This window comes from Haliaeetus albicilla, chromosome 19, assembly GCF_947461875.1.
Source record: "Haliaeetus albicilla chromosome 19, bHalAlb1.1, whole genome shotgun sequence".
NCBI classification, from domain to species: Eukaryota; Metazoa; Chordata; class Aves; order Accipitriformes; family Accipitridae; genus Haliaeetus; species Haliaeetus albicilla.
In genome coordinates, this window is record NC_091501.1 from 11,120,440 (window position 1) to 11,136,618 (window position 16,179).

At 45.8% G+C, this 16,179-nt stretch overlaps 1 protein-coding gene across 7 annotated transcripts in view; it reads right to left on the reverse strand.

Moving 5' to 3' along the window:
* Positions 1 to 11,787, reverse strand: part of BICD1 (BICD cargo adaptor 1) — a 182,695-nt gene extending 170,908 nt beyond the window's left edge. For 2 of the 7 annotated variants that reach the window (XM_069807596.1, XM_069807595.1), the window contains exon 1: positions 10,927 to 11,784. In XM_069807596.1, the coding sequence (XP_069663697.1) occupies positions 10,927 to 11,139 (213 nt within the window). In that variant the 5' untranslated portion in view covers positions 11,140 to 11,784. Of the gene's footprint in view, positions 1 to 10,926 lie in introns of all 7 variants that reach the window. The other 5 variants (XM_069807597.1, XM_069807598.1, XM_069807594.1 and 2 more) reach the window with 4 other exon arrangements.
* Between the last annotated feature and the right edge of the window lie 4,392 nt (positions 11,788 to 16,179).

Consider the following 16,179-nt stretch of genomic DNA (forward strand, 5'->3'; position numbering starts at 1 on the left):
ACCATATCCTTACCTTTTACTTAAAAATTTGTCACCAAGGACCCAGATTTACAACTGAGATTTTATGGATTAGTAATTGATCTAGTGCATGTTTTTAGCTTACTGTGGATGGAAGACACGTCAGCTGAAAACTCTTTCCTTCAGGTTTCTGCTGGCTTTTGTGGGTTGTTTTTTTTTTACCTTGCCCTTACACATTTGGAGCTAGCCAACTGCACACACATGATCAGTTACTGAAGCTCAGCAGAGTTATGACAATTCATTAAACTGCAAGAATAAAATCACATGTTTGAGACACAGTAATGATAGTTAACGCCAGTTCTCCCTTCTTTGGTGGGAAGAAATCTGAATTCTCAGTTTATAACACATTTTATCACTTACATCTTGATGACAGCGCTGCTTGCCAGCAGGTGGTGGGCACAGACTTAACAATTAAGTCATGGCCCCGTTTTGGCTTTGACTTACCCATGTAGCCAGGACTTCAACATCAGTCTTCAAGTCATACCTGCTATAAATGACCCTGAGGCGCAATCCTGAATATAGGGTCTATTGTTAGAGACAGCATTTTTCACGAGATGCTTAAATAAAACCTTTCCTCTTTGTAGGTGGGAATCACATGCAGTTATCAAAGAAAGGAAGGACTGAATGAAAATGTTCCCCTCAACTAAACTCGGCCAAGCTCCGCATATTTGCCATTGCTGTGCAGACACCTGGAATTATCCAGAACAGTGCAACCTTTTAACGCTTTGTAAAAACTCTGTGAGGTATTCAGGGTATGAGAAAAACTTTTCCCACCCACTTAAAAAAAACCCAACTTGTCTTTATTAATACCATGAATTACACCAACTACAAGCTATTGCGAGCACATTTTTAATAAGAGGAATCAGAGACTCAAGTTGGACAATAGTTGTTAAGTATCCTGGATTAGCCATCAAATTGAGAACCAGAGGCTATGCCTACACAGACAGTTTAACCCAATTGTGAACTCTCCATGTACCACCATACCAAATGCTCTAGCTCTCTTAAAACTCAAATGCCAAAAAGGTTGAGAGCTCTGTCTTGCTGGAAATACGGGGCCAGGATTCAGTGCCGTTTGGCATCCTGGTGGATGTGAGTAGACAAGACTCCAGTCCTGAGCAAGACTAAATCCAAATCATGCTGTGTTCATGTTTGGCCAACAGCCAAGCTTTTATAAATGAATTATTTCACCAAGCCACCTGTTCCCTTTGTCTGACCCAAATTCCTGTCTTTATACTTAGAGGCTTGCTAATCCTTTTCCGTCTTCCTATCTTGAGCTTTACAACTACTGGGAGCTGGTTTTCCTCTAAGTATCCAAAACAGGAGTTAAAACTGCAACTGTTAACAACTTCCAGCTTCCCTCAGTGGATGTAGCCATTAGTCAGTGATGACAAACAGCACTTCACAGTTCATTCTCAGTACCCAAACGTTTAAATCCACCCAGAGTGACTACGGGAACCAAGGAAAGGCTGTTTGGTGCAGATAAACTTCCCAGAGTGCATACTGAACGCGTGGCATTGCCCCTGCTAACCCCGTGTCACCTGTGAGCTCTGAGAGATCACAAAATTAAAAATAAACAAACACAGACAAAAAAGAACAGGAAGGAAAGATGAAGTTTATATAATTTAGTTGAAATGTCCCCAGAAGTGACTGACTGAACTGAAAGATGACTACCTCTGGTCATCGAGGACATCTTTTATGCTTCTTGGTTAAGCATATTACTGCTAGCACTGGAAAACTACTTGCTGTGTAGATGGATTTAACACAGCTGTACAGCACAGAGGCAAATTACGTGTGATTCAGGGGAGCGACAGCGATGGAAAGGGTATGGCACGACTGTATGGGTAATGGGTCCCACTCCCAGCGCTGATCACAAGGACCGAGTGCATTATCTAACCTCACCGGGCATCAATTTCCCGTCTGGGGTTCAATAAATAAACAACCCCAGAAACTATACAATAATTTTTAAAAAAGGATTGATTTTTGCAAAACCTTGTGAAAAGGTATCTTCTTCATGTGCACACATGCAGCCAACCCAATTTTAAAGCTGTGTTAAAAGTGATCTTTCCAAGGATGATTTTAATGGTGAGGCTGCTACAAAGCAGAGCTGACAAATCCTCTGCTGTTTCATTTTCAGCCCATGTTAAAGCAACATTTCTAGGTATCTCTAGGATTCCCTCATGTGATTGCAATATCTGAGCACAGTATGGAAGGTCTAGTCTGCCACAAATGGCCATATTTCTTACATTCACACAATGACAAAAAGGGTCTTTAATATAAAAAATTCAGCTCCATGTCTTACAGAGCAGCAAATCAACACTAATTAAGATGTAGGGCAAGGACTGAAAAAAGATTAAAAAGTACATAAACCATCATGGACAGGAGACGAATGCTATACAAGAATGAGAGGCAGAGAATGATGGGCTGCAGAGAGGGAGGAACCACAAGAGAGTTGCAGAAAACAGGAGTGGACCAATTTCAGTCCTAGTGAAAGTCTTTTGGTGTTAATAGTTTTCCTAGGCCTGTCTCAAAACCACAGATTTAGGACAGTGGCCTTCTTTTCTTTGTAACTATTAAGTTAATTAAACTTTGGTAGTGAGAAATTCAGAAACACAAATATTATAATCCTGAAATTATTTTTAATGCTACTTTCCACAGAGAAGTAGAGTCCCCATTAAAACACTAATCTGCAATCTAGCTTTATTTCTACCTGCTTACTTCAGCTTTAGGCACCTGCCCTTGCTGAGATAGATTTTTCACCCTCTGACTAGTCCTAACTACTTCCATCTGTAGCTGGTCTGCTTTCTCAGTACAGTATGAAAAATTGCTGGTTTCTCCTCATAATCATCTGCTGCTAGTGATGCAAGTGGGTAAAGGGACAAAGGGCACATTCATGCTTCTACATGCCATATCAATTCCTCTAAATTAGGAAAATACCCTCTCTCCTCCCCCATAAAATAGGGTGGTGTTGAGTTCACAAGGAGATGAGGAAAGAAGAGGGCTATGAAAGTCACGCCACATTCAGCAGAAATGAATGCATGCTTTTCAGTCTCTGCCATTATAAATTAAAATCATCCCAAAGAAAAAAAGTACGGTACAGAATTGCATTGAATTAAACATTACCCCCTCAGGTATCAGACAAATACGGAAGGGAAATCCATAGCAAAGGCAACTGTTCAGCAAAGCCCTACAATGTAGCAGAGCCATGAGGGATGCAGGAACAAGCAGTGAATCAAATTTTATTCTCATTTTCCATACGTTGAACAAAACACCAATGCAAAAACATGAGAGAAAACAAGGTGCTGAAGAGCAAACATATTTGAGCTCATGTGAAAAACTGAGAGGCTGTTCAGGAAGAAAGTTTTTTTTCTAGAAGCCCTCAATACAGCCAGAAAAATGTATGGTCTTGCATGTATTTTCCTCCAACTGCCAACTGCACAAGGTACATAAAAGTTGCCCAGGTGCAGATTTACTCTATCTATCTGACTTTGAGAATGCTCCTCATTTTACCATGATGAATGTTCACGAATTACTGTTTTATGCCAAATCTGACTTTCTCCACCATTGTTTTGCCCCTAGTTGCACTTTCAGTAAAGCCAGGTGTTGGACCTGACTGCTGCTGTGCACACAGACTGCATGCACATCCCTTAGAAAGAAAATCCACAACGCAATACAGAGGGGAAGCAAAAATGTTTCACCTAAAGGAAGGTGAAAAGATGGTAGCAAATTAGTTTGTTTAATCCATTACAAAAGGCCTAATTCCAACCAGATGTGGACCTTTAGATTAAAATCTCTTCAGTGAGCCCTAATTTTACATTCTCAAGCCTTAGAAAGGAAGTACTTCACAATAATAACACCTGGCTCACCCACTAACACCTCAGTCATTTCAGATTTGGTACTAATCCAATATTTTCTAGAAAATCTACAAAAAATTAACTGTTCCATGACATAAAACCCAGTTGCAACTTCCAGTTACCTCTGAGGAATTCAACCCAGACGACTGATTCAATGAGAATCCCTCAGATTAGAGAGGGATTGCTTAGATTTCTTGGATGAAAGAGTGAAAGTAAATTTAACTATTGGGAGAAAAGAAATTGAACTCTATTTAGACTATTTTGGGAGTATGTGAGCCCCCAGAGTTTAAAGCTGACTATCATTGTTTAAGGGATGGCTATTAGGACTAAAATCACATGTTTATCTGTACTGGCTCATAAGGATACAACGCAATTACTGAGAGCAACCGGCAATACAGGTCCCTGGGAACAAAAAAAAAAGGAAAAAAAGGGTCATCTACATTTTTCTTTGCATGCTGCCAAAGCTCCAACAATAGCCCTAATTTCCCCTAAGATTATTTCAGCTGTTTATGTTTTCTGTAGGCTAATGCACAGGATTAATTTCCTCTTAGAGGAAGCAATCTTGCCATAATTTGATGAGCATCTCTTTTAACATCAGTACCTGTTTAAGCAGTTCATCCCATCCCCCTCTTTCCTCAGCATGGATTCCTAGCCTCACACTCACTTTTTGGCAATACAGGGCTAAAACAGTTTATGGGAATGTATTGTGAACCAGCTCAGGTAACCAATCTGGGTCACAGATAGCATACACCCCCTCCTCGGTTATTTTTAACTGAGGTCAGTTTTCTACCCTGGTGTGACAGTATAAACTCTCAGCACAACTGAGAGCCAGAACAGGGGCAGGAATGACAAAGGGAGATGCAGGGTTGCCTTGCTAGAGATGAGCACATCGAACTACACCCTTAGTAACCTCAGGTCAATGCAGCCTTAATGACAAGCAAGAGAAAATGAAATTCAAGCATGAAGTGAGGCTATAGCTCTGCTAATGGCCACTGTTTCCAGGCAGCACGCTCTTATGTATTGGGTAACTCACAGCAAGCTGCTACTGGAATTTAACTAGGCACAGCAGGCACCCTCAGAGACCTGGCGTTGTTCGAGGTCCCTTGCTGTCTACCTCCTTTCTTCTCTAGTCCAACCTCCTGCTCACAGCAGGGTCAGCTCTGAACTCAGACCGGGTGCCATAGGGCTGTATCCAGTTGGGGCTTGAAATCCCCCATGGAAGGAAATCACACAACCTCTCTGGGCAACCCGTGGCACTGCTTGTCCTCATAGGATAACTGTTCTATCTTAAATCCAGTCTGAACCTCTCTAGTTCCTATTTACGTCAGTTGCCTCTTGTCGTCCCACCATTCACCGTTGTGAAAAGCCTCACTCTGCCTTCTCCGTAACCTCCTGGTAGGTATGGGCAGGCTGCTGCTGGGTCCCCCACAGCCTGCTCTTTTCCAGGCTGAACAAGCTCACCCCCTCAGCCTCTCCTCACAGGGCAAGTGCTTCAGCTCTTGATCATCTTGGTGGTCCTCTGCTGAACTCAGCCCAGTTTATCCATGTCTTTCTTGTATTAGGGGAGCCCAAAACTGGATGCTGTTTTCTAGATGGGGTCTAATAAGTGCCAATCTGAAAGTGATAATCACTTCTCTTGACCTACCGGCTGTTTCTGCTAATAACAGTCCAGGATGCTGTTAGCGTCTTCAATGTCAGGGCACACTGCTGGCCCGTGTTCAGCTTGCTGTCCTCCAGCATCCCCAAATCCTTTGCCACAGACCTGATCCCCAGCCAGTCAGTCCCCAGCCTGTAATAACTGAATGAAAGCTTTGCAAGCTGCTGCTTGATTTTGCTCAGGCGTTCCTTATAAGCATACCTCCCCAAATGAACTGCTCTTCTGTTAGCAGTGTATGCCTTAGAGACAGAGGTAGTGTTGGCTGGGCTCTGGAGGAGCCAACACTGCAGAGAGCATCTGAGTACTGTCCCTCCAGGTCTGCAGCTCACTCGCCCTTCCTCATCTTTGAGCTGGATGCGAGGCAGTACAGCCTTTCTGAGTGACATGACTGAATAGACACCAAGGACAGAGCGTCGAGATCAGGATGACATGCTGGAAATGTTCAGCCTCATCCGGCCCCAGCCCACAGATGCTGTCACTGTAAGATATACTGACATGGCATCAGTTCACAGCTCCCAGGTTATATATTTGGGACACATTCATGTTTGGGGAGAATTCAGAACATCTCACTGGGATTTGAGCCGCTTCACACTTTTCTAAGCATCCTGTGATGCAGACAGGTGTGTAAAGCAATCCCCAGTTAATAGGGCTGTATTTGGGATAGGGACTCTCCCCCTCTCCTGCCCTTTTTGGATCCAGGGAAGTCCCACCAACTGTACACTTCAAAGATGGAAGAGGCAGAGGTGACTCCGGCAGCAGCACCCAAGAGGCTTCAGTGAACAGTAGGGGAGCTGGATGGGCAGCGTTGTGTCAGAAGAGAGGGGAGATAGAGCTTGGGTCACCTGTGTTAAAGTAGTACAGGGAAGAGCAGAACAGAAAAGAAGCTGCCAGACAGACCTTCAGCTCTATTCCTCAAAAACCCTTCTCAGTCACAGACCAAGAATTGTTTGTGGAAGCCCAACTAGTAAACTAAGCACTTCATAATAATTGATACAACATCTCTGTGACGTAAAGAAAACAAGAATTTTTGACCTGCCAAAGGTAGGGCTGCTCACCAATAGCCTGGTTTCCAATAATTTACCAAGGAGAACTGGGTTTAAAGTAAAGCAAACACCAAACTGCATCTTCAACCTGGAAATCAGATAGCCAGCGCTATGCATAATTCAGCAGAAGAGTTTGTCTCCATAGAATGAAATACATAAAAGCCAAGAAGCCAAGTGAGATATTGCCTAAATCAGTCAGTCAGAGAGGGAGTCAAGGAGAGGGACTTGAGGATCTGCTCAGCTGCTATGTTCATGATTTGATTCCCAAAGAGAACTCTCTGCTTAGGATTTCCCAGGCCTAAATGTCTTGCAGAGTTGGACACCAAAGCTGCCTTCCATCCCCATTCTATCATGACTGGATGTGAGTGGTATTTCTCCCCTTTAAAAACATTACAGGCCACCAGTGCACAGTAACTAATCACAGAGTCACAGAATGGTTGAGGTTGGAAGGGACCTGCTGAGATCATCTCAGCCATCCGCCCGGCTCAAGCAGGGTCAGCTACAGCAGATAGCCCAGGCAAGAAGATCAGTATGAAGCCATTTTACACTTCATCAAAAGAATGAAAACTAACAACGATTATCCTTACAGCAAATGCAATGTGAACATGTAAGACCACAGATACTAAAACCACTGGAAAACGTTTTCCATAAAATATGCTGGTAATTAAACTCCCAACTCAGCAAGACAGTGAAAACAGGCTACCTTCAATCCTGTGACTAATAGCAATGAGTCTTATTCTCTGCACTCTTACGGACTGCAGATTAAAAGGCACATCTGCTGAAGTAACTTTCTGAACAGGGGCCCTAAAACTGTAGTGTTTTTACCAAAGACCCAAAATTCCACTAGTTTGAGATGTAATTGAGTGAGGCACAGAAACGTCATTTACAGACTGAAAAAAAACACCCACCCTATGAAAATTAATAAAGCTTTAAAAATAATAATGCTTTGTTTAACACTACAATCTTGCCTAGCATGAGGACCACAAGTACTCCCTCTCCTAACGTTGAAAGCTGTTAAAGTCAACACAACAGAGTATACCTTTTCACATTCCTACCATTCAGCTCATTTTTGAAAACATAAGGCTGGTAGCTGATAGATGTCTCGACTCTTTCCTGGACAGCTCACATGTGTAATAACTGCTCTAAGTTGGAAGAAGTCCTTATTAAGTCACTGATTAGAACTTCAAAGTTTTTGTAACGTAAATCAATCTCATGGCCCAAAACATCAAAGTCTTAGGCTAAAGGAGAGACCTCTGAATACAGCACAAGAAACATCAGAGGTTACTAAAACAATTCATATTGCATGGTGGATAGCATATATCCTGTATAGAAGTATTAATATTTAATGTAATGTATTGCAATTTGCTTTTATTTCAACATCCTATAATGGCCTTACTTTCCCATCTCACCCTCCAACACTGGAAATTATTGTATAGCTGAGGCTCCGTATTGCAATCTATATGGAAAAGGCCCTGCTGAAGTACACTGGAGTTTTGAATTGCCAAGGAGAATGGAAGACTTCAGATCTTAGACTGCTAAGCCATGACTGAGTAGTTAAAGATGGGCAGCTCTGTTTGCTGAGCAATAAATACAAGGAGCTCCCAACAAGAGAACACAAGAATTTAATAATGAAACAGTTAAAAAATGAAGACTTGCCTCAATAAAATTCAACCCCAGTAATTGAATCTGTTCAGAGAAGGTGCACAGAAGGAGAGGTAATAGTCCTAAGCATAATCCTGCCCACACTCTTGCTCCTACTATTCCTCGTGAATAGATAAACTGTTTGCTTCAGCGCAAACCTGAGGCCTAATTTCTATACCCCAATATGACTTCAGAGAGGCTGGAGATGTATCGAGGTAAGAGCATAAGCACAGATCTCCCCTGACATACCGGGAGTCTTCTTAGCTCCCGTTAGTCAGTCATGGCACTTCGATGTCCACCCAGGCCGTTGTCCAGCACATCCTCTGCAGGGCCTGCTGGAGAAGGTACACAAAGACCCTCCTCCACACATTTGGGATGGAGCCTTAATTGAAAAGTTGTCTTCGGACTTCTTCTGCCACTTTGAGAGCTTCCAGACAGAACCCTACAGCCCCAAAAATCTATGCCCCCAAGTCTCCACAAGACAGTTTGCCCAAACCACCTGAATTCTGCCTCGCTAGCGTCATCAGAGGCACCACTTGCTTATGTCTCACAGTTACGAGTCTGATCTGCGCTCAGAGAACAGTCATAATGGAGGCGGTAACAGAGAAGCTAGAGAACAGATTACAGCAACAGGAAGGGATATGAGTAAATTCTCCTTTGCAGGGCTGCATGTGCAGCAAGAATCAGTGTGGTTTCTCCTATAAAGGTTAGAAGCAAGAAAAAAATCTCTTGCAGCCTAGGTGGGGGGTGGCAATGCCCTACCTGCAGCTAAGGAGAGCTCTGGAATTGAGAGTCCCAGGCCTGGACTGGAAACTGGAGAGGCTCCACTCTTGCTTGGCATCAGGCGAGCTACAGCATTTCACTTCTTCCTCTCTCCGTGGATATCCTCAGTGTCCATGCTGTGGTTGGCACAGCATGAAGGCACGGCCCCATGGGAGACATTCTGGGCTGCAGAGTATGCAATCCCATTTACTTCAAGGGGAGGTAAACAGGAAGAGAACTTGTGCCCATCTTTGTTTTCAGTTAATTGTGTTGACCAATCCCTCTAGTTTAATAATTTCAACTCAATTCCTTGCACTATACCTTCTATCTGTGACCATGTGCACCCATGTGTTGTCTGGTTTCTGATCAGTCTTCTTTTGTACATCATTATGACGGGATAACAGCTAGCTGGAGCTCCGCTTATCTTCCCCCCCCCCCCCCCTTGAAATTGCATTGCACTTTTCCCCCTTAACTCTGTTCCTCTATTACTGCCAGGTCATTTCAAACAGCACTGCCTTCATGCCAGTGCAAGTTATGTATCTCTATCCCTCAACCTGTGATTACTGGTCTCAAAGTCCTGAGCCTACTGCATAGGCTCAAGGGCGGGGGGGGGGGGGGGGGGGGGGCAGAAGGCAGAGATCAAGTTTTAGGAGATCAGTAGGTTTTTCTGAAAAACAGCTTTATTCTTCTTATTGAAAATATAATTTTTTCAACTCTTCTGGACACTGAACCAAGTCTGTAGCATAACTCATTTACCTGCAAGTAAAATGAAACCTTTATTTTATTAAAAATACTTCTAAAAGTGCATCAGTTAGTATTCTAAAGAATAGATTCATATATAATCTAAGTTTATTAAGTGGCTTCCTTCATTATGGAATACATTCATGATTTCCAACCAAACAGAATTTCTGCACATTATATACAGCAATATATTTTTGTGGAACGAAAAGATACCTTCTAAATTTGGGAGAATATCTGTTTGACACTCGTCTTCTCTTTATAAAATATGTAATTACTTACATTCTAAGACGGTATAAAAACACCCTAAAATGTAGAGCTACGAGTGGTGCATATGTGTGTACACACACCCCTTCTGTGGCTCCCGTGTACGTGCCCTGTATGAATCCCAAGTTACTTCCCTTAATGACGAAGAGAGGAAGAGAGATGATTTTTCAGAGTCATGTTTAAGCGAAGCTGAAGGGTAAGGTGTAGCACTCGCCCACCTTACACTTCGGCTGGTACAAAAAACGCCTTTGAAAGATAAACCAAACCCACGGCTCCGCTCAAGTATTTTATCCTTCCAGCATGACGCAGAAGTTTGATTTCCTCTGGTGGGGGGTGACCTCGAGGCTACCGCACGGCTACTTCGCCCCCCCTTAGCGGCAGCGACCCCCCTCCCCGGCGGAACACAGCAGGTCTATAAATAACTTCGAGAGGAATCCTCTCCCCCCTCACGCACTGCAGACGACTGTTTACACGGACCCCGAGCCCTTCCCTCCCCGGCTCGCCCGGCGCTCGCCCCACGGGCTCCTTCACCCCCCCTGCCCCAGCGAGCCCCGGCCGATGCAGGTGCGCCCGCCGGCTCCCTCCGGCGCTGCGAGCGCCCCGTTCCCCGAAGTTGGGGCTCCCGGCGGCAGGGGATGGAGCGCGGCCCCGGCTCCCGGGAAAACTGCCCCGGGGGGGGGGGGGGGGTTGCAGCCTTGTGTAATCCGTCCTTAAGCTCCCGCGGTGCCGGCCGATCCTCCGGCGCCGGGCAACCCCTCCTCCCCACGGCACGAATCCCCGCAGCCGCCCCGGGGCCCGGACATCTTGGCTCGCCCACCTGCAGGGGGGGCTCGGCCCGGGGCTCCGGGGAGGGACACGCGTGGGGCGCCCCCCGCACCTCCCCGCAGCCGGCGGGGGCTGCGCGCCGCTGCGGGGCAGCGGGGCGAGACAAAAGCCCGGGCTCGCTCACCTCCTTCAGCTGCTCCAGCTCCTGCTTGAGGCCGTCATACTCCGCCTCCAGCTCGTCGTACTGCTGCTTGAGGGTGAGCTTCTCCTCCAGCACCACCAGCCCATACTCCGCCGCCTGGATCTTCTCGTGGGTCGTCTCGGAGAGCTCCCGGGTCAGCCGCTCGATCTCGCTCTTGTAATGGTCCGCGCCCTGCAGCACCTCCTCCGCGGCCATAGCCCCCGCCGGCACTGCCGCGCCGCCGCCGCCGCCGAGGCAGCCAGGGGGCGGGCGCGGCCGAGGGGCGGCACCGGCTCCGGCCCCGCCGCCGGTCCGGGGCCGGGGATGGAGACGGGGGCCGGGGCCGCCTACGGGGGCCGGGGCCGCCTGCGGCAGCCGCCGCCGAGCGCGGGGGCGGGCCGCCCCCTCTCCTCTCCTCTCCTCTCCGCCCCCGGCCGCCCGGCAGGCGGCGAGGCCGCGCTCGCCTCCCCCGGCCCTGCGGCGGCCCCGGCTGCCGAGCACGGCCCGGCTGCCCGCGGAGGCGGCGAGGCCGCGCCGGAGGCCGGGGAAGGCGAGCGGGCCGGCCGGGAGCGCGCCTCGGGGCGGCGGCTGCCGCCGGGGAAGATGCTGCTGCTGCTGCTGCTGCTGGCGCCCGCCTCTTCCCGGGGCGCCGCCGGCACCTCCGCCTCCCTTCCACGCGGTCCCTCCCCTGCGCTCCTTAAGACGACAGCGTCCTCGGCTTCGCCGTTCCCCGCCGGGGAGGAGGCAAACCGGCCTTAAAGCGCGGCGGCGCAGGCGGAGGCGCCCGGAGCGGCCGATGCAGCCGGAGCCCCTCACCCCGGGATGGCATCTTGTGCCATCGCTGCCGCGGGGCCGCTGCTGAACGTCCCCGTCCCCGTGTCGTGTGTGTCGTCGTCCCCCCCCCCCCGCCCCCGGCAGCCGTGGTGCGATTTTAGCGCCTCTCGGGTTTTCTCGGCGTGTTGCGGCGAGGCTGGTATAAATAGAAAGGGAGATGCAGCCCGGTAGGCTGCGGGAGCAGGAGGACAGCCTCAGGTAATCCCCTGCCATTTCGGGCTACTGGGAAGGAAGAGCTGCCCGCTGCCTTCCCTGTCCGCCGGGAATGCGCAGGGGAACGGGCAAGGGAACGGCGGCGGCAGCAGGGGCGTCGAGCTGAGGCCACGCTTCCATCACCGTCAGTTAGCGCAACATCTCTGCGCTACCGGTTAGACAGCAGGGCAAAACTGGTTCGCATCAGATGCGGTCACACCATCGTTCCTCTGTCAAACCGACCGGAGGACCTGGTGCGGAGATTATGTCAGGTTTATGCTGGCTTTACACTGGCCGCGGAAAGACACATGCTACTTGTCCAGCATAAAATTAGAGTGCTGCAGGCAGACAGTAACTGATCTCATACGAAGCCTGCCAGTAAAAAGTTAACACACCGGATTAGGGGCGGTTTACATATTTGAACTGGAAAAGTGAGTTCATCCTGGATCAGTGTCGTAAAGTCCCATGGCACAGCCTTTTTTATGCGGTACTAGGAGTATTAAACCCAAATTTACTGTTTCTTCAAACTAGGGCCTGCAAACAGAGACCTGATCCTATTGATATTGACCGAGTTTTGCTCTGAGTGCTAGCGGGATCAGCTTTTCACACTTTACAAACATCTTTGGGTTTCTGTCTAAAATACTAGCACAATTATGTCTTTAGCAATTGAGTAAGAATTTCCAGGGAAAGGAAGGTAGTTTTTCAAAAAAAGAAGTTATGTGTAGAAGATGGATATCGCTGCCCACCAATGCAGCGCTGTATTGGAAATCAAAGACATAGATTCCCTTTCTTGCTGACCTATTAATGCGGTTTTAAACAAGCCACATCCCCTTTCTACCTCAGCTTCCCCACGTCTAAGAAAGCGGTAAAAATGTTTAGACTCCACAGCAAAGTGCTTTGAGATCTGCAAATGGAAGCGCTAACACTAGTTATACAATATATGGATACAGTATATAACAGATATCTATTTTATAAATATATGTGCCTGCATAAGTGACTAACACATTGTAATCTAGCTGGCATAAACACTTCTCATTGCCTAGAGAACATAAATGGAAGAAGCAAAGTAATAGATGTTCTGTCAATTTTGTAGCTTGAAAGCAGCTTCCAAAAATGCACATTTTTAATAAATTCCAGTGTAGAACCAAGCATGAATATTAATAGCAAATAAACAAGTGTGAATATTAATAGGGAAGGAGACTGAGTGGCTGTCATCGATGACTGTCAAAACAGAGAGGAAAACACCAGTACTCCAACTGTAATTCCAACTGTACACCTAATCTCAACATCCTTTTCTTAAAAGAGAATGAAAGATTCCACAAATCAAAAGAAAAAAAAAACCAACACAACAAAAAACCCAAAGCAGGAGCAAAATGTTGTTTCAAGAGCTTTTACAAGTCCTAGTCTAGCTGTGTTCCTCAGCTTTCAACCTAGGCCACTGTGCAAGCAAGCCTTTCGTGAACATTCATTCAGGAGTGGATCGGAAAACAAAGAGCTTAAGACCAGTGCTGAAAATGAGCGGTTGGGTCAAGCACAGTGTGGAAACTGGCTGAAGCAACCAGATGCCTACAGCTAACCTAGCCTTGGTGTAACTCCACTTAATGTCATTTAGTTGACAATCTCACTCACAGCCCAAGGGCAGCCTCACCACATGTCTGAACATCTGTACCCCAGAGGGAAAATCTGGCATGTTAAAATGTGTCAATATTTCTGCAATACCTCACAAGACAGTGAGGAGTGAAGTCCAGCTATTGTGAACTGTGCAGAAGTTCACAGTGACTGTGGGAGACTCCATAAACTGGAGGTCCTGTAGCTACTCTAAATTGAAAACACCCAGCATGCCCATGATTTGCTGTCGTTAGTACCCTTTTATTCTGCATCTTGCCTCCTAAACATACACAATATCAAATCTGGCTCCTTTGGTGATATTTGTCTTTGGTTTAGAAGTCTACTTCTTTAAAAGTCTTCTTTTAAAAGTCCCCAGAGTTGTCGGTTTCTCTCCACTGACTACAGAGGACCTGGCGTGGCCAGCACAGGCACAGAGGTATACATTCAGACATATACATTTAATTAAATGAATCCCGCTTTTCGCATCTGTATCTTTTCTTAGGGCTTAAAACTAGCACCTCCGTTCTACTGTCAAGACTCCTCCATCTACGCTGATGGATCTGAGGTATATTCAACCTCCATTCCCTGAGATAAGGAGCTCTGGTTTGCCTCATTCCTGACTCCGTGGAGATGTGAAAAGATGGATATATATAAAAAACATCGCAGTTATAGGAAAAGACATCATTAAAGAAGAAGGTGTTGCAGCATGACTCAAAGCTGGTCATTCCCTAGTGAAGATCTCATAACTGAAGCAACGGGACATCCTTCAATGGATCTCTCTTGCTTTCTGGAGTGCCTATAATAATGCATTCAAGTGACTGTACAGTGGTGCCAGCAAAGAGCTGATCTCAGTCACAGATCTGGTACCTTTAGGATCCTACTTATCAGTGCAGATAGATAGCCCTAAACAACGATATGGGCATTTTAGATAATTTCACTGCCCGCGTATGCATGATCTCACATTGGTTTAAGTCCTGCTACAATGGTCTTACTTTTTCTGCCTCCCCCAGCTCAAAAAACATGCCCCGATCTTATTAAAGGTTGGCATAGCACCCTGCATTGTTATTTCTCCTTCATTTTGCCCTGCGGCACCCCTTTCACATGAATATTTCAAACCAATCTATAGTCATTTAGTGACATTCAACATACCCTCATAAAATGAGCCTCCTTCCGACTGCATCCATTTCATGGGCAGAAATTGCCCTTTGAATTCCTGGCATGTGATACTAGTGGACTCATAAACCAAGGATAGTATGTTCCAGTACCAAAAATGCTGTTCTGATTACACATTTTTGGAGACAATCGGATATTCAAGGACCAGCAAAATGATACAGTTCCAATCTTGCTCCGGAGAATATTATCCAAATTTCAAACCATTTAAGAGGCATTTAATGACCTATATGAAATGAACTACTGGTTCTACATCTTCGTGGAAATGCAGCTATAAAAGCCACCACCCTGTAGTATATATTGCAGATGGCTGAATCCCTGCACCTACAGCATACACAGAAATCACTTTGAGTCCATTTGTACGGAGCATCTCAGAGGACCAGAGCCCAAATCTAACAACTGCTAATTAGTAGTGTTTGTCAGGCTCACCAGAGTGACCAAAGGAAAAAAAAAAAAAAGGTATGAGGACAAATCCGTTGCTGTTAGTAAGAATAGGATTGATTTCCTGAAAGTGAAAAGAGGGGGAAAGTGCTGAGGGAAGGCAGTTCGGTAACTGTGCTGGGTCTGGTTTGGAAATAAACAAGTGGCTGTTGTACTGCCAAAGCTTCATCTTTCTTGAGTGCTGAATATAAGCACCACATTCGTAATGAATGACCATCCTAGAGATAAAAGAGAGGCACTGAGAAGAAAATGACATTTAAAAAGATATTTCAAGATCCTACTGCAATAGAAATGGTAATAGGTTTTAAGAAAATTAGTTTATAGAGAATGCTAAGAGAAACTAAACACAGGAGCTAATAAACAATAATGCATATAATGAAAAGTAATGACATTATGCTGATCAACATGAGTGTCAGTATTCAGAAGAAAGGCTTTCAAACAGTAGTGTCCTTATGTGAGTCCTCTATGAAGTACCTTTAAAGGATCTGCAAAGGTAAATAAATACATTTTTTTTAAAAAGCCTATTATCAGATAGGCTTAAATTTGGTATACAGGATCCTGTATCCCCACCAGAATAATTCTGGGCCCCAAAAACCTGAAAAGGTTGAAAACCACTACTGTAGAACATATAGAATCCAAAAGGAAGAACAGGAACACTTTAACAAGGAAATCACAAAAAAGGACTCTACAAAAATGGTTGGCAGGATGTTTTGTGTGTAATGAGCAGGGGTTGGAGAACCAAAAATGATTTTACAAGAAAACTAATATAAAATAAAGTGTAAGGACATTTAGAAAACAGTCAGCGAGAACTAAGCAACTGAATTATTATTTTGTTAAACTGAGTAATACCACCTCAGCCTGCAAGGGTGTTGCTTTCAGCGAGTGTTGCACATGGGTCTTGATTCAGCTCCACAGACATCAGCTGAGTCTTTTAATTGACAGCATTGCCTCCGGGCTCGAGACCCAGGACACAGCTCTTCCACTCTATGCAGAGACTCACAGTACAAAAAA